Below are 26779 nucleotides of genomic sequence, written 5' to 3' on the forward strand. Positions count from 1 at the left end.
GCAGTTGTCATGTCATCAACGCTGAACGTATTTAGAGGGCTGTCAGAAACCTTTACCCTTGATGAGGTGTTTGAAAACACGTCAAAGCTCAGATTTTCTCTGTATTTTGACACATGTTAGATTCATTTGAAATAAGTAAATGGGTGTGTGTGTGTGTGTGTGTGTGCGGCAGAGTATAGATTTATGTACTGCTGTAGACATACTGGGCCATTCTTCTTGCCATGCTGAGTAAAAGCGTGCTCCAAACCCTCAGTGTTATCTGTGTTACATATAACATCCATTTAGAGATAAGCTGAAGGTAAGTCATGTTAATAAATCTGGGTTCTCTGGATCACCACACATGGTTAAAGCAGAGTTAATACACAGCTTCTAAATTATTAGGCCAGATTCATTATAGAAAGTGTGTCTAATTTAAAATTCACCAAAAACTGATTCATTTCACAGTTTAACCACAATAATAATCTGTGGTATATTCTGAGGCAATCATCACTATTACTATTGCTCATATTTAACCCTTTTAAACCCACATTTGTGACAACAAATTAGTGAAGGGTCTAAAAGGAGTTGTTGATGTATTGATCATGTAAACATTTTTACATGGCTGGTGTAAATATTGTTCATTGGGGCTTTGACCACATGACTAAAGCTCCACAAAAAGAAGTATGCCAACCCTTTCATAAAACATACACAACTTCCACTTTTGACATCTGTTAGAGGTGTACTCACTTCTATATATATACACACACACACACACATATATATACTGTATATGTGTGTGTGTGTGTGTGTGTGTGTGTGTGTGTGCGTGTGTGTGTTAATAAACATATAAGGCTGCATTAATGCGCTCAAAAATACAGTAAAACACCAATATTGTATTATTTTTCGGAACACAATTTATTAAAGCTGAATGCATGTAATTTGGATTACGTAATCAGATTCCAAAAATTAAGTACTTGTAATTAGAGTAAGTTACATTTGAAAATACTCACAATCAGACTACAGTTACTTTTTTATGGATTACATGATTACATTTTATTCACACAATAGCAATAAATTATTCATAATTCATTGATTCTCCCTAATTTCTCTTTTTCATCTTTTACATTTTCCTTTCTAAAATAGCCTACCGATTATATACATACATATACTGTATGTATATATAGTCCAGTTTTGTGGACATTCACACAAAGATCAGTCATTATTCAGGTGGCGACAGCATTGGACCACTGGATTTACAAAAATCATTTCAGGTTTAAGAAGTGTTTCAACATTGCATCAACTACTGATGAACACATTCATTTTTATTTGATTCATTACTCTATAGGTTTTTTAACCATGTATTATTAATTATAACTAATTAAAATGCACATATTCACGTTATTTTAAAATAAATATTTCAGTAATTAAGTATCACATTTGCATGTTCAAGGTTTCTTTGATGTTGATTAATGATCACATTGCATGCAGGTAAATACAAATATTTCATCCTTTTTAGTAAGTGTTTCATTTCAAACAAAGACTATAGAAATACAAAGACCGTTCACTCCTATACTTATGAATGGGAGAAACTGCAACGCAATGCAAATGTGGAGTAATAACGTGCTTATGACTGCTCATGTGCATTGGCTGGTCTAGCCTGAAAAATACGATTTTTAAACGTTATTTGAGCATAAGAAACAACATTCATGGGGCAATTAATTTCAGATTTTTGTTGCTGATTTTACATATGTAATTTAATTGTGAGTTCAGTGAGCAGTTTTTGAGATTTCAGGATTCCCCCATTCATTAAGATCGGTCTTGTACACTCTCAGAAATAAAGGTACAAAAGCTGTCACTGGGGCAGTACCTTTTCAAAAGGTACACTTTTGTACCTATTAGGTTCAAATATGTACACTTTAAGTACTAATATGTACCTTTAAAGTACCAAAATGGACCCTTTAGGTACAAACATGTACCTTTTGAAAAGGTACCGCCCCAGTGACAGCTTTTGTACCTTTATTTCTGAGAGTGTACGAGCTGCCCGGAGGCGTTGCAAATATGGCCGCCGAGTGAAGAGACTTTCATCGAAAGGGAGTTTGTTTTGAAATGATTTATTTTCCTTTTATTTTTTTATGATTTAATTAATTGTCAGCTTTTCATTAAACTCACAACCACCCTGCAGTTACTTTATGAACCCTAGTTTGGGAAACCTTGATGTAATAATGTTTAATGCCTTTAAATTACAATGAATGGAACAAGTTTTCTTACTCTTTGCATTTTTTACATCATTATGGTACAAGATAATGCTATTTAAATCAATGTGATAAACGAGTTAAATCAAAAGTAATCTAAAAGTAATCTGATTATATTACCTAAAATGTGTAATGTAAGGGATTACGTTACTGACTACAATTTTGTCATGTAATCTGGAATCAGTAATGGATTACAATTTGTAAGTAATCTACCCAGCTCTGTATGTGTATTATATATATATATATATATATATAATGCTAATGAAAATACTGAGGAAAAAACTGATAAGGAGATTACTTTATGGTCCATGTACTTTTGCCTCCATTCATTTTTCGTTTTTTAACCCAGAAATAAAATATGGAAAATGTGGTTTCTTCTATAATGGTTCAAACTCTGATGAATAGAATAAGCAGGAACAAACTAATTTTCATTATTCAAAATTCCTATTTCATTAAAAATCGTAAAAATGATATAAGCTTTTTTTTTTGTAATGTATGTAAATGCTTAGTTTAATTTCTACCTTTTTTGAGTGTTTCTATACAGACGCACCCTCTCGTGCTGCTGACGTAGCTACCATAACTGCTTTATGAAAACATTTAGCTTCGATATTTTTATGATCTTAATAATTTTTCATGCCTAAAAATATGTATGAAATACACATTACATAGCCCATTTCTTTGCAAATAACTGTATCCTGGACAAGTTCTACAGGAGAGGGAACGAAAAGAAAGCAAGAGAAGGTCAGTTAAAGCAAAGACAAGGGACTTTGGTTAAAGCTAGAAATAGAAAACACTTTATAAGTAAATAATTCAAATATCTCCTTACTATTTCCCCCGAACACATTCAAGGTAATTACTTTTGCTGGGGCTTTGCAGCAAGCTTCAGTGTATTTTGCGTGTATTTAAAGCAGAACTCTTCAGCTGCGCTGACGGCGCGCTCTCTGCTGCTGTGGGACCCTAAACACTGTCGAGCCGCTCTTAACAGTCGCGGCACGGTCTCGTGTTGTTTCCACCAGCGCGGCAATTTTTTTCATCACTAATTGATGGATGTCTAAAATATATAAAACTGTGACGTGAAAATTGGCCCGATCGAAGCCCGGCCCTAGAGGTGTAAAAAAGTCTGCTGAAATGCAGGGCTCTAGCGTTCCCCTCGGTAGAAATCACTTCGGGGGGCTGAACTGAACTAAAAGCATGGTCACTCAAATCAACATAAAATGTCAGTTATCCTGTGTCAGTGTCACAAAGATGAAGATGATGATCCTGACTCGCCTTCTCCTCATTAGACGCGCCTTTAGAGAGAAGTGCATCTTCACGGATTATAATGAAAGAGTTTTTGTTATCGATTTGATTTATTTCGTTAAGTAGTAATTTAAAGCTTTCTATAGATATATTAATCATGTCTGTGAGGCATGTATTCGCTGACTTTCGGTTCATTTTTGTGAAGCGCTCCTGTTCAAGACGAGATGGCAGAAAGCGCATCATTGTTTTCTTAAAAGCACGACGTATTGTTGATATTGCCAGTGCACACAAATAAAAGTAGACCCTTTACAGTTCCGAATGATGTATTACTCTCACCTTTATGAGCAAAAATTACGGCGTAAGTTGTTTCCATTGAAAAAAAAGCAATTTTGCGCTGGTGCCTCCATGTCCTGCATCAACTATTGGATGCAGCACACATTTATCTAGGTTTAACGTTTATACATTGTTATATGCTTGAACTGTTCCAGTAGGCTATATCTATAGATTGTATTTTAGGCAAGTCGTGTTGATTTGAGAAGGCTAAACTGATCAAACATAGGCTATGATCAGCTCAGTGTATGCCGCTGGCCGCTTGGTCGTTACTTTAAGAAAGAAAAAAACGTATTTAATGAACAAAAAAAGCGTTTTTCTAAATTAACTTAGCCTAATAAAAAAACGAAACGAAATATAATCACTTTGCCATTACATACAAAACTGAACTATTTTAATAGCTGAAACAGTATTATAATCTGATTTGGGAGAAGGGGAAAAAGACAATGATTTCAGATTTTCAAATGATTTCAGAAGCACCATCAGTGATTTGATTCAGGAACCAGGCCTGCCTGTATCTGGAGATTATAACTTTATATATTTACCCCATTAAACCGTGTGTAGCGCTCTAACACGATATAGCCTACTGTACTTTGAGCAACCATCCATGGTCCTCTCCGATACCGCGACCCAGATAGCACACAAAATTTTGTGTCAGTATATAATTTCATGATGATAAAGTTCCCAGGATTCTGCTATGTCTATTTTAAAAATCATATTTGTATTAAGTCTCTGCATTGTTCCAAAGATGGCTCTAGTTCTCAACTGAACGTGCAGGAGAAGCATTACTAAATTTGGCCAAAGAAAAACTGTTAAAATCAACATTTTTCTAGATTACTTTGTGCATCTGATAAGAAGTCAATATTTTACTTCTTCGGGTAACATTTTGTGTGTACGGTTCTAATTTCAGTTTTGGTTTTCAGCATAGCATTTAAAAATACAATAACTGTTCTTTTTTCAATTTTTTGGTCTGGGTTAAAAAAACGAAAAACGAATGGACGCAAAAGTACATGGACCCTTTGTTGTTTGTTATTCTATTGACTCAGTATTTAGTTTCCCACCAGATACCACTGTGACCAAGAATAAACCACATACTTGCCCTTACTTCTTAAAATGTTTTTAGAAAAGGTGTCCAGTCTGTTTCATTGGCCTATCCGAAGAAGAAAAATAAACGTGCTCAACAATTTGGGATTAAGTGGGTTTACAATAATAATCTGAACAAACCCCTAGAAATTTTACAGTACATTAAAGGATAGAGCCAAACTATGTGATCAGAATATCATCTTTTGACTAGAACCAGTAAGCAACCCCCTAGTAGCAACTACCAAAAACACCCTAGAAATCACTTAGCAAAGCCCTGGATGGCACCCAAAACACCCTCACATCGTAGGCGAACACATCAGAAAAAGTATAAACTTATTAATTCATTTTAATAGAAAAGCCTACATTAATCAACATGTTGCTTGAGAGTATAAAGTGTTGGAACAACTTATCTTTTGATCAACTAAACTAAAGTGTTGCTCCAAAACCAGCATCAAAGATTGCTGCTGTTTGTTTCTGACCATGTTATCATTATTTCAGCTGGAAATCTCCAGGGCGAGGTGGACTACGTGCCTGGCTGGATTTGTCGTTGCAGAGCAGATCCAGTAGATAATCCAAGAAAGCAGGGCTCCCGCTTGAGCAGCACTGGGTTTCCCCGTCCCCTGAGACCTCGCTCTGACCGCTCCGAGCTGCTGGAGAAGAGCCAGCTCACACCGAGGTGCCCGCTTTCTGCTCTATCTGCCTCGGCTAACACAGAAATGTATGTAATACACCAGAGACAGTGCACCTTTAGTTATAGTGATCATATACATGTATAAGCAGGGCTAGTCTTGTGTAACACAAAATTAAATTGTATTGTATGGAACGTTTTAGAAGGGGACATGAATTGTGCATGATTTCTTTCCACTGCATCTCATTAAGAGCGAGTCAGGTCGTCTATATCACCCCGCTCATAGCAGCAGTTCACAGGTCGCTTCAATAGTAAAGTTCACAACAGCAGGGTAATTTGCAGGTTGAGTTGCAGGGATCAAAAGGCCGTGGCATCTCTAAAATAGCATGTCTGAACATGTTCAAGCAGAGAAAGGAAAGTAGAGCATCCTCTTGTCTGAGTCCTTCATTCTCATTTAATGTTCGCTTCAAGGCATCTCTTCCACTTTGAAGTGTGTGCTCTTTTAGAAAATAACTTCTACTAAAACACTTTTCACACTGCCGTGACGTTATTTTTGTCTATTACAAAAACAACAGTGGACAATACCTGCATTGCAGAAGAATTCTGTCATTTTTCTGAAACATCGTTTTCTCCACATATCAAATTGCATGTTGTGTGGAAATGGTGAAAATGACATTTAAAAAATTTTTGAAATAAAAAACCTGACTCCTTTGTGTGGCTAAAGACAATTTCACTGCTTGCATTTAAAAAAGATTATTTTTTTCTTTATTTCCTTCATACATCTCATATTTCACCCTAGGCTCGTTACTAACACTGTTGTTTCCTTAGTAACCAAGTATACTAACTTATTAACTTCTGATAAAACTTTCATGAAGGGAAACTGTTAGTCATCATGTACGCCACAAACAGTTAACTTGTGCAAAACCATTATTTAAAAAAACGGTCTGGGAGAAGGGTAAAACAACAAAAAATAAGTAGTAAGAAAGCAAATAAATAAATAAAGTTGTAAATATATAAATGTAATTGCAAATAAATAAATAACAAAATAATTAAATAAATAAATATCATTGTAAGTTAATAAATAAATGTCATTGCAAAAACTCTCCAAAACTGTCCAGTGTGATCTGCATAGAAAATAAAATAAAATTTTATTTTTTTTAAATAAAAAAATCAACCCCTGGGAAATAACAGTGCCTCAAATATACTGAAACACCCATTAACATTGATTCAACTCAATCTTTGTGCACACTGGGATTTACCTCTCACAATGACGCAGACGACAGGCTCTAATGATAAAATGATGATCTTTAAATTTAATTCTGCAGTGGTACCATCATTCTTTCTAAATTTATGCCTGCTCTGATTAACGTTACCACACGGTGATAGTCTCAAAACACAACATCAAAGAATTCCTCATCTAAGCATGCCAAAGACCCGGAATAACCTCTGCTGTCTTCTTCAGCATAAACAGCAGTCACTTCCAAGACACTCTGGAGAGATTCTTCAAGAGGAGTGCTGATCCAGAGTGCGTACACAGTGACAGAGGGATAAGGAGTATGGCCTTCCCCAGAGAGAGGGACATTCTGCAGATGATCTACTCAGAGAAGGAGGATATTGCCATGTGGTTTGTTGTGATATCGAGCACACGGTGATATCAGCGATGTTTGCCGGTATGAATGAAAATGTTTGGAGAGACAATGCATCCTCCACGATGAAGTGTTATGCTGCGGGTGCAGTGAGGATCACACACTCAGACTGCGGTGTTGTGTTTCCACAACGGAGGATTTGACAGCTTTGTTAAGACATGCTAGAACTTCGACTCACCGAGAGCTGGATTGCCGCTGGAGCTTGTCTAGCTTTACCCATACTTTCATTTGGTTTGTAAGGTTCCTGAATGAATCTCCCTGTCTTTTTCTCACATTTCAAATTTCAGTAGTGGAATTTAAAACTACTTCCTTCTGCCACCGATTCAAATATTAAATTGACAGTTTAACAGCTGAGCCCAAGCCTCTGTTACTAATTCAAAAACTAGTAACAAAGGAACGTTGAGCTGCTTCATTGAAAGCTTACTGTATTACTGTATTAAAAGCTTACTGTATTATGTAGAGTATAATGAGAGAGATGGGCTGAGTGAGTGTGATTACCTGCGTCTGATACAGCAATCATTCTTCAGCTCAATCTCATATTCACAATAAAACACTGGTTTGAATGTCCTTTGAGGAAAGCGATATCTTTGTCGTATTATCCTTTCATCTGTTAAGGGTGATTTCCGATGACAGTGCTGTTCAGTGCATTTGTTATCTGCATCTAACAAGGTGTTGTTGAAAGTAAAAACTTCCTTGTTTACAATGCTGTTTCAGTCTCTTTCAAAATAAAAGTCTTTGCTACTAACTTATAAAGGCAGACTCTTATCGCCATCTAATGGCGGAACAATGCAAATTCAAGAAGAACTGACCGAGGCGAGGCTGCTCTCAGCGGGTTCATGAGTGCTGAACGTCTCCAAAAACGTCAAAGCAAATTTTCAAATAAATATACAGCATATTTGAAGTTTAAATAACTACATTCTTGCCTAAAAACATTCAGCAACACAAAAACTGTAGTATTTGTAAAATTATAGTGGTTTTGGTTGTTCACCATGACAGTCACTGTGATAAATGCCTCAAGCGGAGTGATACAAATGGTGAAACAAAATATCACACAACTGAAAAGACCTCTCAGCTATCAGATTCAAGTACCAGAAGTAACTGTTTTATATAACATTCCTCTCACATTCAGAAATTATCAGTTATTAAAACTATTACACCTTTATTTAGCACTCTGAGCGTAAACATAAACATAACAGCACCATAACACTTCACTGACAACAACATGAAGACCACTGGACGCTGAGTGATGAGGAACACACACTCGGTGCTATTTATAAGCATCATTACTGTGTTGTTTAGTGCTGTGAGACTCCAGTGATGTTACAGGACACTGAGGGTTTGTAAGCAGATACCGGAAGAGAGAAAGCTGATGCCAACATAGGAAAACCATATTTCCTCTGTACTGCTGAGCAAACGGGCCCGAATCCTCTGGAGACCTTCAAGTCCCCTGATGCTGAAGTATATTCCACAGAAATCCCAGAGAGACTGCATTCCTGTAATTTCTGAGGGAACCAGTGCATTTACAGCAGTGACATTTCAAAAAAGGAGATTGCTGAGGTGAACATATGGTCGTATGTCAATGTTGCACCAGGCAAGTGAATTCAGACAAAGGCCTCAGGCGGGGTTAAAACACTTTTTACTGATTTATGCATGAACTAGGTCTATTTATAAACCATCTTGGACCTCGAGGTCGGCTAAAACATGCTAAAGGAAAAGACAGATGATGTTATTGGTGCTCTAACCTCTCATTGGTATCTACTTCTTCCATCTCAGGCATCTGGCCGGTGGAACTCAGATTCATGTACCCGTAGATGCGGAGCGGCCCTGCAAAATGAGGAGAAACAGAGGTTGCGGTGATGGAGCGGTCAGGACACAGCATCTGTTTTAACGCATAAATCATCAGTTTATATTACGCTGGCTGTTGTCATGATTTGCTGTTGTAGTTTTCTCTGTACAGATGACAAAAATAGCTGCTCAATGAAATCGGGTCAGCCTAAATTTAAAAGGAAGGAAAAAACATCAGCGGATGATGTGTGTTATCTATTAACCCTGGGATCAATGTGAGAAACCGGCTGTAACGTGGCAGGAAAAAATTTACAACTGTTGTTGAATGTCAAGTGTCGCAGAGGAGGGTAAAATGACATATGAGCTCGGCAGCCTGTTTATGTGAAAACAAGGAACGTGCTAGAAAAGTAAGTCCTTTTCAGGGGCTTAAAAGAGAAGAAAATGAATGCATATTTTCTAGACCTTTTGACCAATGAATTTTAATGCAGCATTCGTGACCTTTCCAGTTCTAGTACACAAGGATATAAAAAATAACTTTACAAAGAATGCACTCAAGAAGAGCAAAAATAATTTATATTCACTACAGAAATCTCCATGATATTCCAAGGCCTGGAAATTAAACATAAATGTTTTGTTTTTGCATGGGAACCCTGCTGTTAGACTCCCAGTTGTTATTGGTTTAGCTTACATGCTTAACAAACACTGCTGATTGCATGGGCGTGGAGAACTCAGAGTTAACGAGTTAACAGTTACTTCAAGTCTGTTTTGAACTCAACCCCCAGTGCGCCAAACAATAAGTTCAAGGCTTACATAAAAACCTTAATGGCCATATTTAAAACCAAGTTTTACTCTGCATGGTCAAGGTAAATTAGGTCACCTACTGTATTGCATTGTACTTTATGATGACACATAATCTCTTGAAAATGAATATAGCCTTTTTGCTGCATTCTCATGTGGCAGTAGGAACAATATAATCTCATTTAAAGGGATAGTTCAACCAAAAATTGTAATTCTGCCATCATTTATTGAACCTCATAATGTTCCAAACATGACATCTAATTTATGGCATATTTGAACGTGCATAAACACAGAGCACTAACTGAAAATAAAACTTTTAACAACTTTTAGTCAATTAATCACAAGTAATAGAGTATTTTTGGTGTTTCCCCCCCACCCCATTTTTGTAACTCAACCTCATCCGTCCCCAATCACATTCATTGAGTAAGAAAAAGCACAAAAAGAGGGTACATTGCTGCGGTACATTGAGGCTGTTTTGTTTTAAATGCATTTCAAAAGAGGAGAAGCTGTAGTACACTAAACTGCTTCTGTAAGGAAAATCAACATACTAAATATTTAGGCCTAAATTAAGGCTTTATATATTTGAATTGCATTTAAAATTAAATCCATTTGGATTACACACTTGTTACATAATCAAAGTAATAAACTTAATAGGATGCATATTTATCAGTCATGCATAAATGAAACAGGTAAAACATAATAATATAATAAAGTATAATAAACTGAATGATTTAAATACACAGTAGTCAAGTCAAGTCACCTTTATTTATATAGTGCTTTTAACAATACATATTGTGTCAAAGCACTTAACAGTATCAAATTGGAGGATAGAGTGCCAGTAATGTATAATGATAAGATTAAACACTCAATTTTCAGTTAATGGCATTCCATTATTGAATTCAGAGATGTCAATGTTTAGCTCAGTTTAGTTTAAATAGTATCTGTGAAATCAAATTGACGATAATCGCTAGAAATTAAGTGTCCCCAACTGTAACCAGGTTTATATTAATTATTAATAAATCCAATTTGTTTCAATCTCATACAGTTTAACTAATTATAGATTTACATTTTATATCCACATTTTAGCTATCCATATATGTTGATTTGAATAAATGCATTTTGAAAATCATAAATATTGTTTAAATAAAATCAAATAGATGCAAACAGTTAATGCTATTTTTGAGTGCAGAATTCTTACCTGTTTTTACCTGTTTCATTAATATATGACTTACAAATATGTATTACATTACGTTTATTGGTTTGTTTATTGTTAAAACTGTAAATTGCTCCATGGTTGGAAATGGTTGGAAATTTTATATGCGATTCAAATACATTAATCTTAAATTTAGGCCTGACTTGACTGTCGTATACATTTGACAGAAATTCAGTGATATTAGATCCATAATGTGACTGGTCAAAGTTTACCTTTATGCTTTCACCACTGGAAGAGCCGTGAAGGTTAGCTATAAGGTTAGCCCATAATATTGAGAACATCTCTGTGTTTCACAGAAGAAAGACATATAGGTTTGGAATGGCATAAATAGCAAGCTATGAATAATATAGCTAATTTTCCTTTTTTTAACCTAAGATGAACATTTTCGAGGTTAATAATACCATTTGTGAATCATAACTATGAGCTCTTAAGACCACTCAAGTTCCAAGGGCACTTATGAGAGGTTTGATTCATTCAGCTGGAAAGAGCTCCATGTCAAATGAATCGTCTCCTGTTTTCTTTCACATCTGAAGCAAGGAGATTTGTAACTGCAATAAGTGTCTGGGTTCAGCACATGCACAGACGTATAAATCCATGCTGGCACAATAACAGCAGCTCTGCAGTTGGGAAACATGCCCACGTAAAACACACACACACATATACACAGACAGAGAGAGTGAGAGGGTCTGGTAAAGGTTTACAGTAAACGTGGCTGGACTGGTGGGATTCTCATCATCATCATCTCTGCCTGAGAGGAGAATTCCAGCATGAGGCCACCAACATGGATGTTACACCTCCAGACAGGACACAAGTCTCCCGGTTAGTGACCGGTTAGTCTGTGTTTTACACTCTCCTGATTTACAGACAGGCACACAAGGGGCTCTGCTGACTCATACACCCACTGACACCCAGAATGACACCCAATCATCACCGTCAAGTTTAAAGGACTACACACCCACCTAACGCCGGTTTCACACCGCACGCAGAAGCGGCGCGTATGCAGAGCGTGAGCAGCGTGTGCCCATTGTGCTTTCACACTGGCAGCGTTTGTCGCGCGCAGCTTTAACGCGGCTTGTGTACTGCAAATAAAGACGAGTATCGTTCATTCGGTCACGCTTTTCAGGTGTTCTCCTACAGCTGTCTGTCATGTGCTTTGATATGGGCAGTGCCGTGTTCCCCTCTGTCACGTGTATAACATGCTGTACATATAGTTTACATGATAAAAAGTAATCTTAAAGTTAATAAATGCCTCTAGTTTTAATAATTTAAACAGGCCTTTGAAGTGGGCAATAACTCCTGGCAGTGATGTGTTTTCGTGTAGTTGATTCTATGCTAAATCTAATATTTTTATGTTTTTTTTTTTTTTAATGTTGTAGATTTAAGTAGAAAATGAGAATTGCTAAAATTATATTTTGAGACAAAGGTCTTCTTAATGATTACCAGTTTGCTTTAAGATAATTAAAGCAACAGTTTTTCAATAACTAGAAGAATATGTAAAAGTATGGTATTTGGTGTAAAAAGCGCCCCTGCTGTTGGGGCGAAAGGTACAATAATTAACATGATAATTAATAGATGGCTGATTTTTCCAATTGCTGACATGACATGGTTCATATGGTATCATATAGCCTATTATGTTGGGTGTCCACCTTAGAGATAATTACCATGTTTATAATGTTTATATTAATCATATCATATAATAAAATAAAATGTGTTGTTACTACTGTAAATATATATTATCTTATTATGGGATCTCCTTCAATGCTTTCAGAATCTTTACTTTTTATTTTGTTTCTGTATTTTAAAATATATTTTTATATTAACATTTTAATGACATTATATTTATTGAACATTATCAAAATAAGCAGAAAATAGCCTAACTTTGCTAAAGTGATTGATTTGAACAAGTATTAACATTAGTATTTTTTTTTTTTTTTTTAGCTAAAGTATTTATTAATACAGTGTGCCTTTTACCCCGTGATTGTGAAACAAGAAACACCTCACATGATTTTACGTGAAATGTGTCATTTTTCATGTTAATCAGGTCAATTTTGATCAAGAAAAATGCACTGTGGCTTTAATTCAGCGTTAAAGCAGCGCAGCAAAAATAGACTCGGCGCCGAAACTATCGCGCCGCCTCTGCGTGCGGTGTGAATGCTCTAATCTGTTAACATGGGCGCCGGAAAAAATACGCGCTGCTTACGCCCTGCTTACGCGTGCAGTGTGAAACCGGCGTCACGGCTCCGACGCAGCTACCGGAGCTGATCACGGCCACTCTAGTCAATGCTTGTGTTTACACCAGACGCGCCGCGGCACATTTCAAAAGCGTCCCAGAAGCGGCTCTCCACGCCGCTTCGCTAAATATAGGCGCCTAGTCTATTTTTGACGCATGCCGCTTCTAAACCGCACAGCAAATGCAAAATAAAAGTTTAAATAATCCCATCAATTTCAAAATAAACACCCTGTGCAGACTCCCGATCGTATTTCACATCACTATATCCTTGCTAGGAGGTCAGAAATGGATGAGTTTCATCCTCGAAGTTGAAAAACACACATTGTTATGACACTAATAATCCTTTTTTACAAGGATAATTCCAAAAAGGACACTGCGTGGAGTTTAATTGCAGGAGCTGTAGTAAACGATTTTTATTTATTTTTTAGTAAAGAGAATTAAACCAGACAAAACATAAATATTCAACCATCCATGTTAGAACACACACACACAAAATCAAGAAAAAAAAAGAAAGTCAGACTAGCAAACAACGTGGTCACGCGAACCCTGCCGCTTCGCTTCTGAAATGCTCCTGGTGTGAGTTTGCACCGCGTGGAGGACGGAACAAAACTTTGCCGGAGCTGTAATGCGCCGCAGATGCGTGCAGTGTACATCAGGGGTAAGGCTGTGCGATATTTATCGTCTGCGAAGAGATAAAGAGAGTCCAAAAGCATTCACTGAGTGATTAAGCCTGTTAGAATGCAGTTAAAATGCCTCTATAATTCAAGTTATGAAAGCAAAAAATAGCCTTGTATGGGGTTTTGTTTTTATATTTATATAGCTAAGTAATATCACAAGCAACGGCAGTTTTCCTAAATATTAGCACCTGAGCACGATCGCAAATGTGATATTAATTTTATACAACAGTTCAACAAACAAGGAGTTAATATTGAGTGAGTTACATTCTAGACACAATATTGTTTTTTTTTTCGTTTTTTTGCTAACAAAAATAGTGCCAAACAAAGCCGGATAAGAACATTTGTGTGTCTCAGAGCAACAATTAATCTGTTTTTGAACAAATCATTTGAATCATTGATTCAATGATCCATTCATAAAAACAGTCACTAGCTTCCTTTCTAAACGAATTAGCCATTTTAAAGGAATAGTTTGAATGAATGATTAAATTAATCACTCATATTTATTTATCTATAACTGGCCTAAACCAACCAAGGTGTGAGCACAAAAACACATACAGCAAAATATAATTTAACTGTCGGTAGCAAAAAAATCCCAATATTGAGATGTCATTTTTTGTCGATATCGCACACCACATCCACCATTACATACATAAAGAGAATATGAGTTCTGACATAATCTAATAAACATAGACAGACGTGAAGAAATGACTAAAGCACCTGAAACAGCTTGCCAAATGCCATTAGTTTTAGCACAACACATGACAAACATATGCCAAAGTCATAAAACACAGACACGGTTTGTTGAAACTCTGAGTCCCTTTCGATTTTTATTTGTTTGCAAGTGACTTCAAAAGCCATTTAAAATGGGAGTGAATAAAATAAACCGGATGCTTATGAAATCTGAAAGCTACAAAATGTGTTTGGCCCACAAGGGGCTTTCTAATCTACTCTAGAGTGCCACGTAAAAATGGAGAAGAAGAAATCCTGAGTATTTACAATCCAGCTCCTTTAGAAGCAAATCTTGACAGTCAATTCAGAAAAGCAGCACATATCACACACCACAGTTTAATTCAAATAGTATGTGTTTTAACCTTCTTCATATTCACAAAGGACGTGCAGAAGATGCACAGGATGTTGAATTTTTAGAGGTGTCATTTATAGCGGACAAAGAATAATATTTCATTTTTTTGCAGTGATCAATGTCTCTTCTGTTGTATTGTCTCTTCTGTAACTCTTCAAGTTACACTGGTGGAAGTAGTATGAGAAAGCAGGTTTGACATCAAACACCATTGGTTCTTGTGTGTCTTGTATGCAGCAGGTTTGAATATGTTCAAATGCCAATACTCTTTTGAGAGCTATAAAGGTAAATAAAAAAAAAAAGGTTTGTGATGAGGGAGAAAAATGAGAATGTTAATTTCATTGTTCCTCAAACAAGCTATCTAGCACCTGCATATTTATACAACTGTCAAATTGTAGATTTGTACTGAAATGAACTGTTGAGATGGCCCCTTATGCTCTATGTGGGCGGTTCTTGGCCAGAGTAAACTGCAGAATTCATATTTTATGCTACACAAGACATGGCTGCATGATATAAAGTCAATATGAAACAGGACCTTTCACTCCTTTTTTTTCTAAGTGAAACAGGATAGTCAACAAAGAAAAAAATACTCAATTTTATCTATCAGGAATTGACAGGGTCATGAAACGTAGGTGTTAGTAAGAGGGTTTCATGACAAAGGAAAAGTTATTTTGGAGGCAGAGCAAATCATTACATTTTAATAAATGATGAATTTTTATTTGGAGCAGTGTGCACCAATGTTTATCTTTAAATGGACTTGAATGCAGTATATACATGTATCAAAAAATAAAAACTGTATAATTTCCACAAAAATATTAAACCGCATTTCCAACATAAGAAATGTTTTCTTTGAGCAGAAAATCAGCATATTAGAATGATTTCTGAAGATCGTGTGGCACTGAAGACTGGAGTAATTACGCTGAAAATTCAGCTTTGCATCAAAGGAATAAATTATATTTTAAAATACAATCAAATATAAGCAGATATTTGAAATTGTAATAATATTTAACATTATTACAGTTTTTCCTATATTTTTGATCAAATAGCTGTAGCCTTGGTGAGCAGAAGAGACTTTCAAAAACATTAAAGTATTTTACAGATCCTAAACTTTTATTATATTTTCCAATATCAGCACCAGTTTTTCCAATAGTACAAGACACTAATCAGAGCGACACACATTCTTTCACGTAGATCACAGATACATGACTCCTCTCAGGTAAACTCAATCTCCTGGCTCAAAATTGAAGGATCTTTTGAATTTGAGGCGCCGACTCAGCCACCCACTGAAAACTGAGAGGGCCTTTCAAACTTTCCTCCATCTCAACAAAACAGGCCTCGCTGAGTCAGCACTCTCCAGCGGGCAGATTGAATTAACGCTGGAGACCGTCTCCCAGATGTGAGGAGGGTCTCCAGCATCTGAGCTTCTCCCAGTACAGCGCCCTGAGAGTAATGGAGAGAGAAATGAGTGCAGAGAAAAGCTCTCCTTTCCAAATGAGACTCATCGTTATGCCTGAGGCTGTGTAACGCTCTGAGGAATTTCACATTTCATTTAAATGCAAATTTTGGGTTTAATGATGATCTGGGGCATCTACTCTTTTAAACCCTTGCATCTGCCGATTCTCTGGATCATATTTTTAGGGCCATTTATTTGTCGTTGGTTTGCTCAGATTAAGGCGAGTTGTTCTATATTTTCATTTTTCACCCTTAAACAAGGGATGCGACTATACCATTTTTCAGAACCGATCCGATACCGAAAATTCTGAATATCTGCCGATACCGATCCAATCCGATACCAGCACAGTTTTTTTTTTTAAATCAATGTAGAATTTCTATACTTCTATGTGTTGACCTGATTCTCACTGTTTTGTGTGTTAAACACGATCTACTACATATAGACAACTTCATTTGAATGAAAAATAACAAATGAAAAAATATATAATCATAATCTATGACAAAAATACTATTATAAACTAGGTTAATGGATAATTCAGCAGCAAAAGATGCTCTAGAAAAATCATGGATGCACAATAATTTTATAAAATCTAGTGAAACATTTTTATTTACAAATAAAAGTGAATAAGTGTACGACTAAATCTGGTCAAATGTTACACATTGCTCTTTGTATTGTTGTAAAATACATTCATGAAAAAACAAGTAGATACATTTACAGTGAGGAAAATAAGTATTTGAGATCACTTAGAAATCATGGAGGGGTCTGAAATTGTCATCGTAGGTGCATGTCCACTGTGAGAGACATAATCTAAAAAAAAAAAAAAATCCAGAAATCACAATGTATTTGTATGATACAGCTGCAAATAAGTATTTGAACACCTGAGAAAATCAATGTTAATATTTGGTACAGTAGCCTTTGTTTGCAATTACAGAGGTCAAACGTTTCCTGTAGTTTTTCACCAGGTTTGCACACACTGCAGGAGGGATTTTGGCCTCCTCCACACAGATCTTCTCTAGATCAGTCAGGTTTCTGGCTTTGAGCTCCCTCAAAGATTCTCTATTGGGTTTAGGTCTGGAGACTGGCTAGGCCACGCCAGAACCTTGATATGCTTCTTACAGAGCCACTCCTTGGTTATCCTGGCTGTGTGCTTGGTCATTGTCATGTTGGAAGACCCAGCCTCGACCCATCTTCAATGCTCTAACTGAGGGAAGGAGGTTGTTCCCCAAAATCTCGCAATACATGGCCCCGGTCATCCTCTCCTTAATACAGTGCAGTCGCCCTGTCCCATGTGCAGAAAAACACCCCAAAGCATGATGCTACCACCCCATGCTTCACAGTAGGGATGGTGTTCTTGGGATGGTACTCATCATTCTTCTTCCTCCAAACACGTTTAGTGGAATTATGACCAAAAAGTTCTATTTTGGTCTCATCTGACCACATGACTTTCTCCCATGACTCCTCTGGATCATCCAAATGGTCATTGGCAAACTTAAGTCGGGCCTGGACATGTGCTGGTTTAAGCAGGGGAACCTTCCGTGCCATGCATGATTTCAAACCATGACGTCTTAGTGTATTACCAACAGTAACCTTGGAAACGGTGGTCCCAGCTCTTTTCAGGTCATTGACCAGCTCTTCCCGTGTAGTTCTGGGCTGATTTCTCACCTTTCTTAGGATCATTGAGACCCCACGAGGTGAGATCTTGCATGGAGCCCCAGTCCGAGGGAGATTGACAGTCATGTTTAGCTTCTTCCATTTTCTAATGATTGCTCCAACAGTGGACCTTTTTTCACCAAGCTGCTTGGCAATTTCTCCGTAGCCCTTTCCAGCCTTGTGGAGGTGTACAATTTTGTCTCTAGTGTCTTTGGACAGCTCTTTGGTCTTGGCCATGTTAGTAGTTGGATTCTTACTGATTGTATGGGATGGACAGGTGTCTTTATGCAGCTAATGACCTCAAACAGGTCCATCTAATTTAGGATAATAAATGGAGTGGAGGTGGACATTTTAAAGGCAGACTAACAGGTCTTTGAGGGTCAGAATTCTAGCTGATAGACAGGTGTTCAAATACTTATTTGCAGCTGTATCATACAAATAAATAGTTAAAAAATCATACATTGTGATTTCTGGATTTTTTTTTTTAGATTATGTCTCTCACAGTGGACATGCACCTACGATGACAATTTCAGACCCCTCCATGATTTCTAAGTGGGAGAACTTGCAAAATAGCAGGGTGTTCAAATACTTATTTTCCTCACTGTATATAAATATATACTATAAAATTAAAAGACATTTATTTTAAATGTATAGCACAGTAATGAAGGCAGTAACATATGATAGATAGGACAGAACAAGAAAGAATATTAATAATCTTTCATTGCACAGAAAAGTATTATAATACGAAAGGCCTCAGTACAGAGCGGCACAAAGCGCTTATGCGCATCCCGTGCATAGAAAAGTTCAAAAGTGTTCCATATGGGACACAGCCAAAGTACAAAGGGAAGAGATATTGATACATAGTGTATTAAATCGGTGCGTTAGTTTATTGAGCCTTTTTTTTTAACAGTTTTAAACCTCAGTTACTGTGCGCTCTTGAAGAGAATTTCATCGTTTTGACTGTAGTAACCGAACGCAACACGCAGTTTGATTGCTGAATGGAGGATGACAGACAGCCGCAGCGGAAAGAAGAGTTTATGTGAACTTGAATTTAATGACTTAAATATTCATCTGTACCTCACATTGAACTATGGAACAGCTTCAGAACACTTGAAATATAGTGCACGAAAACTTGTTGGTGCTTTATAATGTTTTTGTGCCTTTCGTGGGGCTCAACAATAACACCGAATAGTATACGCACAATATCGGATTTGGATCGGTCTCATCTGACTGATACCCGATCCGGCAGAAAATGCCAGTATCGGAGCCGATACCGATACTGAGTATCGAATCGATGCATCCCTACCTTAAACTTTTAACTTTTTCTTTGTAAATTACTAATTGCTCACAATTTGATGCCATAACTTCCCATAAATTGGACATTTATAGAAACATTTATTAATGTTTCGGAGAAAAGTCAATCAAATAGCTTATTTTTTATATCACGTGCTGAATAGGAATCAATGTTTTGTTAAAACACATTGACAAGTGTCTGCTCTGGATTGTTATGTAATATCTTTTTTCGAAGTCGGTCAATAGTTTTGAGTGCTGTAACGGGAAATAAATGATGGGAGATAAAATTCCCACAATAGCAAGTACAACTTAAACTGCACTCAAAAAACACTCAGCGTGCTGTCGCTCTTTAGAGGAGACATATTAAACCACTCCATGCAGCAATTACTGAGCAGTGACCGCCAGTTCTTTGAATGGTAGGAAAAGAGAAAAAAATGACATGAGACCACTTTAATATCTCAATTATATCTTCTTGATGCTAGTGAGATCAAATTGAGAGCAAAAGTATCTTCTTTACCCATATCTGATATCTGCGTTTACACTATATACTTGGCGAAAAACCCAAGGTAGATGTACTAATCTGGGCCGTCAATTGCCACCAACGTTTTTTCAATAATGTATGACTTGCATTGACTGGGGAATATCCGATCTGTGCACTTACATGACAGATGAAATTGCATGTATCTGATTAATATCAGATTTATTTCCACATATGAATAAGGCCTGAAACCCATCTGAGAATGTCAAAATCCATGTGCTTTTTCTTGCTTACATCTGTGCCACATGGGAGGAAAAAAAAATTGAATTGGGTCACTTAAACCATGTAATGTAAAAGCAGCCAATATGAAAACTCATACATTTCACATCAAATACTTCCAAGACCCAATGAATACATTTTGTAGCTCTAAAATTAGCTCTAAAACTATCGGCTAATGGCAAAAATTCATACCAATAGTTTTTTGGGGTGCTGTAGAAGTATTGTTCCTTGTTAGAGTGTGTTAATTTCAACATTCGCTAATATATTTTTACATTTTAAAGTTACTTCTGTTAACGTAAGTTAATGAACTATGAACGGTGCTTCTTTCACATTTCTTATATCACGCCGCCGTGCTTTTGCTAGAAATCGTTTTGTACACTGTAGTGTATGTAAGATAAAGAGGTAAAATTTTAAAACGCTTTCTTTAAAACGCATGTCCTCATCTTTATTTATGCTGTGAAACGCTGTGTAATTAGTAATATGACTGTTATATTATTATATTATATGCCTTAAATATCTAACTTCGAGGCTCAAAGCCGTTTGTTAGGAACAGCTTTTCTTTGCAGAAGCTTTGCGTTTAAAGAGCTAATAAAAATATTTCAACTCAAATCAATATTTCATGTCTAATTATTTAATATTTATTATAATTGTTTCACAAAATAAACCCATTCAGGGTGATGCAAGACCCTTCTGCTTCACATCAGGGTCCTGATCACCCTGTCTGGGTTTATTCTGCGATAACAACCGACTTAATGTACATTATCCCTTACATTGTATATGATTATACATAAAAAAGCAATAAATGTTCTGTGAGGGCTTCCATTAGCTATGACTGGAAGTATAAGATGACTCATCCACAGAACATTTGACCTAGATGAATTGGAACACTTCATCTGGATTTTAGAAATGTATGTAAATAACTTCAAGTGTGTTAAATCCTCTAAATTTCTGGGCCAAAGATGTATTTAACTGAGAGACCTTCAAGTTAAAAAATTATTTTCCGGTTTAAACAACTTTGAAATATTAAGCATTAATTTATGACAAAATAAATAGATTATAATAAACCAACAGAATAAGATATAAATAGAATAAAAGATTATCTGACAGCATATATGCTAAAACAAGAACATTATGTTCAAGGGAAATAAATACAGTGCTACTCACCAACTATATATTAGGTATAAAAATGGCCTGTCGAAAGCAAACAGTAGCACAGCCCACAGCTGAACTTTTCAGTGAACAAGGTAATTTCTCTAGTCTGTGATTAAATACAGCTTTGACTTATCCGCCTAGTAAAGTCCAGATAGGGCATACATCTCTGATTTAAAAGACTTTTATCAGACATTCAGCATGTGGTCTTGGTAAATTAGCCAGTAACACTATGGTGATTTCACAGATCCTACTGCTTTCTAGAGAGGCCTGTAAATAGTCCTGCCTTGTGCCAAAATCAAGTCATTTCTCTGAGAACAATATAGTCCCCGTGTCTAATCCAATAGTGGATGCCATGGTTTTACAATCTTAACACCCCCTGGTATTTTACGACCAATTACCGCCCGTCTGGGTTCCTTGATGTGTCAGAGGCTGAGAGCAGAGTCCAAGGACTCCCATACTGTGTAGCGTTTCCTTTGCACAAACCACCATCACCGACCACACACTTCACTGTAGGCCACGAGATTATCAAAAACGCAACCTCTGGCTGCGTTTCAAAATACTACATACTTAGAGAACATACATGGGCATCAAAGATATATTTGAATTGTTCTGACAGCATTTTTGCACACTATAGGCACTTTTGAAGGATTCAAGTAGGGCGGAACCATGGGATCCAGTCATAAAAATATAATTCATTGTAGTGTGTAATGAAAATTATCACCGAATTTGTCTGCATTTTCTTTGTGTGAATGAATGCCGCAGTTTCGTCTTCTACACACACTCAGTCACGTGTGACACTCGTGGTGTTTTCAGTGTCTGCTGTCTCACCATATGAAGTCAGTCCATGAACTTTATATCTAAAGCTGATCTGAGAGTCACTCCATGGGCATTTCATCATTTCTTTTGAGAAAAACTATCGTCATAAATACTGCACGCAGAAACTTCACAACAACCAGTCAAAATAAATGTTCAGTTTAATTTGAAGAAATTGTAACAGAAATACATTGCTACTGTACAGTAGTATGTACTTCTCAAAGTTTTTAAGGAATAATCTATTTTACAATTTTCCTCTGTTTTAATTTTAACTGTAAACCTCTGTTGTGCAATATCCATTTTAAAAGATGTACTTATTTTTATATATATATATAGTTGCCTTCATTTGACCTCTGATTCAATAATACATTTGTTTTGAATCATAAATTCTGAAAAAAAACAGAAAAAATTTCAGAAAAACATTTCAGAGGGTCCTGCTGTTACTTAAAAAAATTGCATTCTTAAAATGTTAAAGTTTCAGTTAATTAGACTTGATTCACTTTCTTCAACTGATTGATTATTAAAATTGAATTAAAATGGAATTAAAAAGTAAGACAGAATTTAGAGAAAATGAAACGGAATTTGGAAAAAAATCTAAAGTAATTTCATAGGGCCATAAAAAGGTTTGTTAAACCTTTAATAAATTGTTGTTAAAATGTATATGGGTCATGATTTTAATGAATTAGACTTTTTTTTTTTTTTTTTTTAATTACTAAAATTAAATGTAACATTTTCTCACCGGAGTCCAGAAAAATTTAAATGGAAAAACAGAATTTGAATGGTATTTAGGAAAAAATTACATGGAAAAATAAAACAAATTTCAAAGTGCTCTATTCAAGCCTAGTGGGCAACCTAATGTAAGTAGACATAATGTTTGGGCATCATAGCTCGGCCACTGATGAAATCTGAATCAGCATTTTTGTGGGATAAATAGAATGTTATGATGCCCAACAAATGCTCCAAAAAGAGCTTTGAAACACAGCCACTGACTGCAGGGACTCTAAACTGTATGAATATGACAAGATCCAGAGCAAACAAAAACTCCATGAAAGACTCTAGGTGACGAATTATTCATCACAGCGGCGAGTCTTTCTGAAAGCATGTCTTCTCAGTGGATTTTAACTCAAGATGGACTGTCATCCTGTCCTCAAAAGCCCAGTGAAAGGCATTTGAGAAGTAGAAACATGTTACTTTGCATCTTGCAGTTGCTTTATGGTTCAGTTGGTCAACACAAGGGAGTCCTTGCTGTGATAAATTCACCTTCTTGTGCATGAACTCAAGGCAAGCTGTTTATTTTGATTTAATGCATACAACTCATTGAACTGAAGTAAATGCTTTCACAGATAATATTCCTCAAACAGACCCCAAAGTAAAAGCCTTAGTAATAAAATAAACTATAAGCACAGACAAATGGGATTGTTCCAATGCTGCAATTACTGCCTCGGGCAGGGAGAGAAAATGAAATGCTGATTTGATATGAGCATGCTGATTGTCTTGCATCTTAAACGGATAAAATGGATAAGGTGTACCAAAAAAGTAATGCTCTCTCAATGTCCTCTGGCCAGATTATAACCTTGCAAAATGTGAGAATGAATTAGTGTCACATTCCTCCGTGAGTCTGTGTAGTCAACAAATTTCCTCTGAGAACACACTAATTTTACTATTCTGTTAACCAACCGAGACTGTCCACGAGGGAGCTCATCTGTTATTTGATCCACTTATTATTTGCAGTAAAGTGTGAAAGCAAGATTGAAGATTGAATGTAATTCACAGAATTGGCTGAAATTAATTTCAGAATGTTTGCAGTCAACATTTGCACACTGCTCTGTCTAGGGTTGCCAGGTTTTTACATCCAAAAATGGGAAGGAAATGGAAAACAGACAGTATGGATATGTTGTTACATAAATGAAAGGTTCCGTATGTAATTTTTTTACTAGTAAATACCTTAAAGCTACAGTCCATAAGTTTTGTCGCCATCTATGTTTGAAAACCTGGAATTGCAGTTACTTGCGGAATCTTGCACATCTCGCTTGCGTGGGGTTGTACTCTGGCACAGCTCCAGCGTGGATGGATCTAATGTTTTGAGGAGTATATGTAGCTGTCAGTCACCGCACCGGCGTGGATGTTTACTGCTCTTCGCAATCACAGATTAGTCTACGTCTTGGAATATATGACCCAAATAAGAATTTTCACCGGATATTGTCATCTGAACAAGTAAGTAACAAGTCAGTCACGTTTGTTCTGACCAACTGAGGAAAAAAGCATTACAATAAATCGCGCTACCAATGGTGATTTATTCTAACGATCGATTAGCTCATGTCACATCAAACCATGCAAATTATTATTATTGTTATACTTTATTCTCAAATTAACAACATCAGCATTGCGTCACTAATAGTGTGTATTAGCGTGTAGATTTCAATTTCTGTACAGTTTAATCTACTTTTTCCAGAATTCCTTTAGAAACAATGATGTTACTAGCTCCTTGTTAAGAAAGATAATGTAGCTCTTGAGCGAATAAGCTATTTAGTTGATAAAATTGCGGGGCAGCGCTAAAAAGTTTGTTCCTGAATGTCTGTGTGCGGCCGCAACGTGATCTATGTGAGTGACTGAGCGTGTGTGTGCATTAGATACAGTGAAGACAGCGCATTAGTTTAGAACTCATCTAATTTTTATTTTAATTTTTTAAACGTAGAGAGTGTGAATCATTTGTATCATTTGTGCAATGATAACCTACCAGCAATGTAAAGATGATTTTTTTTAATATATATTAGAATGAGTACATTACAATATAAATTTATTAGAACAAGTACATTATTATTTATGGGCATAAAAATAAGATGCAAACAATAAAAATTTTGTACCTGGTGGGGAGTGCCCAATGTAAACATGAAACATGTGCCATTATCTATATTGTACTGTGGTAGAGTTATGGAGGCCCTTCGTAATGCAGAGGTCAACTGCCTGCTCTGCCTATAGTTAGAAATGGCCCTATAGTATGCAGTGTTTAATAAACAACTGTTTTACTAAATTCTGCTGAGGTTAAATTCAGTGCAGTCCTGTACCGTGATACGCATCGTGACTTTGCTGGTGATACACAGCCCTACTATTTATGTGTCCTTATAAAAAGTTTAAGCAATCCTTTATTCTTCTTCACCAACGACTGCAATTATTGGGTAAATGTCTTTTGTAATTTTCTGTCATTTCATTTCATGGAGGGTTTAATAATAGCAACCATGTTTCTCAGCTCTCCTATCTACTGAGCTGAGATCTCAATTTGCAGGCACTGAAGGTGAGCTCCTGCCAGTTTCATACATCAGTGAACGTGAAGAACCACTGACGTCAGTACAGATATTGCACTAGCTAGACTGCCTGCCTGGACTGAAACGGCAGACTAATGCCAGAGTGATATTCAGTGATATATTTTAAAATCAATCCTGTTGAAATTTTGCTCAGTAGCTTTACTGCAGATGTTTAGCTTGTGTAGTGGAGCTCAGAGGTTACATGAATATATATGCTTCTAAACCCATAATCCTTAACTGAGCGTGACCAAAGAAGTCGCTGTTACCACAAAAAGGAAATCACGACAAAAGAGCTCATCAGTGACTGCTCACTCCCATGAAGCACTGCAAATGATGTCATTCTCCTGACTTCCTTTCACGACTTTCTTCAAAACAAAGTTAGTGATGTTGTGATTCATCTCAGAGCTGGTTGGTTTGGTTCATGGCTTGAAACGCTTTACTGAAGAACTTACTGAAATGGAGAAAATGAATGAGAAAAATACTTCCAGAACAAAGACAGCTGGAAAAGTGGGCGACTACTGTATTGTCTCCTCAAGTCTACCTGCAAACCTCAATACTTTTTGACTGAGAACTGGCATCTTTAAAAGTGCATTCTGAAAATGAATCGTCACAGCAACCAGTGATTGTGTTGTGGCTCTTTGCTTACGTAAATGTGCTAAGTGGCTGAACATGAGGATCTGTTTGACTAAATGCATGAATGTAAGCAGGAAAGAGTTATCAACACAGATGATTCTCCTTTTTTTGTTCAGATACAATTGGTACTGATGTAGCTAATTCACTACTGTGGCAGTCATCATCATAGTCTTAACTAAACGTTTTTCTTCTCAATGAAGAAGGGTATAGCAATCAAAAAAAGCATTGCAGATCTATTTTAACGCTCTAGTATTTCAACATGTTAGACCAGAATGTTATATAACAATTCACAGAAAACTGTTTTGTAACCTTTCCTCTTTAGAATAACCAAAGGAAACCCAGAAGAATTTCTATGCATTATTTTTTCTATTTAAACTGGATCAAATCTAAAAAGCATAAAGTGAAATGACGCAATTAAAGGCATAAATATAATTCAAGATGCAAAGTGAAGAACAAAACTGTACACACTGGCTTCATCTATCTACAACATACTGTAATGTACTGTAACGTATGGAAACCAGTTTCCTTTTTTATCTCACAATTCAGAGAAAAAAAAAATAGAATTCTGAGAAGAAATGTCAGAACTGTGAGATAAAGTGTCCTAATTCTCATATTTTTTTTTTTTTTTTTTACCTTTTCATTTTTTATTCTGTGGTGGAAATCAACAAACGAAAAGAACTGTGATATGTAAACTTGGAATTCTACGATAAAATTCAGATTTGCGAGAAAAAAGTCGCAATTATCTTTTTTTATTTTTATTTTTTACCTTCTTTATTTTTTTATTGCGT

The 26779-nt window shown here is 36.3% G+C and overlaps 1 protein-coding gene across 2 annotated transcripts in view; it reads right to left on the reverse strand.

Moving 5' to 3' along the window:
- htr4 (5-hydroxytryptamine receptor 4) overlaps positions 1 to 26779 on the reverse strand; it is a 121121-nt gene that overhangs the window by 87342 nt on the left and 7000 nt on the right. For both annotated transcript variants that reach the window (XM_058796984.1, XM_058796985.1), the window contains exon 2: positions 8900 to 8981. In XM_058796984.1, coding sequence (XP_058652967.1) covers positions 8900 to 8981 — 82 coding nt within the window. The remainder of the gene's footprint in view (positions 1 to 8899; positions 8982 to 26779) is intronic.

Source organism: Onychostoma macrolepis, chromosome 14 (genome assembly GCF_012432095.1).
Source record: "Onychostoma macrolepis isolate SWU-2019 chromosome 14, ASM1243209v1, whole genome shotgun sequence".
Lineage (NCBI taxonomy): Eukaryota > Metazoa > Chordata > Actinopteri > Cypriniformes > Cyprinidae > Onychostoma > Onychostoma macrolepis.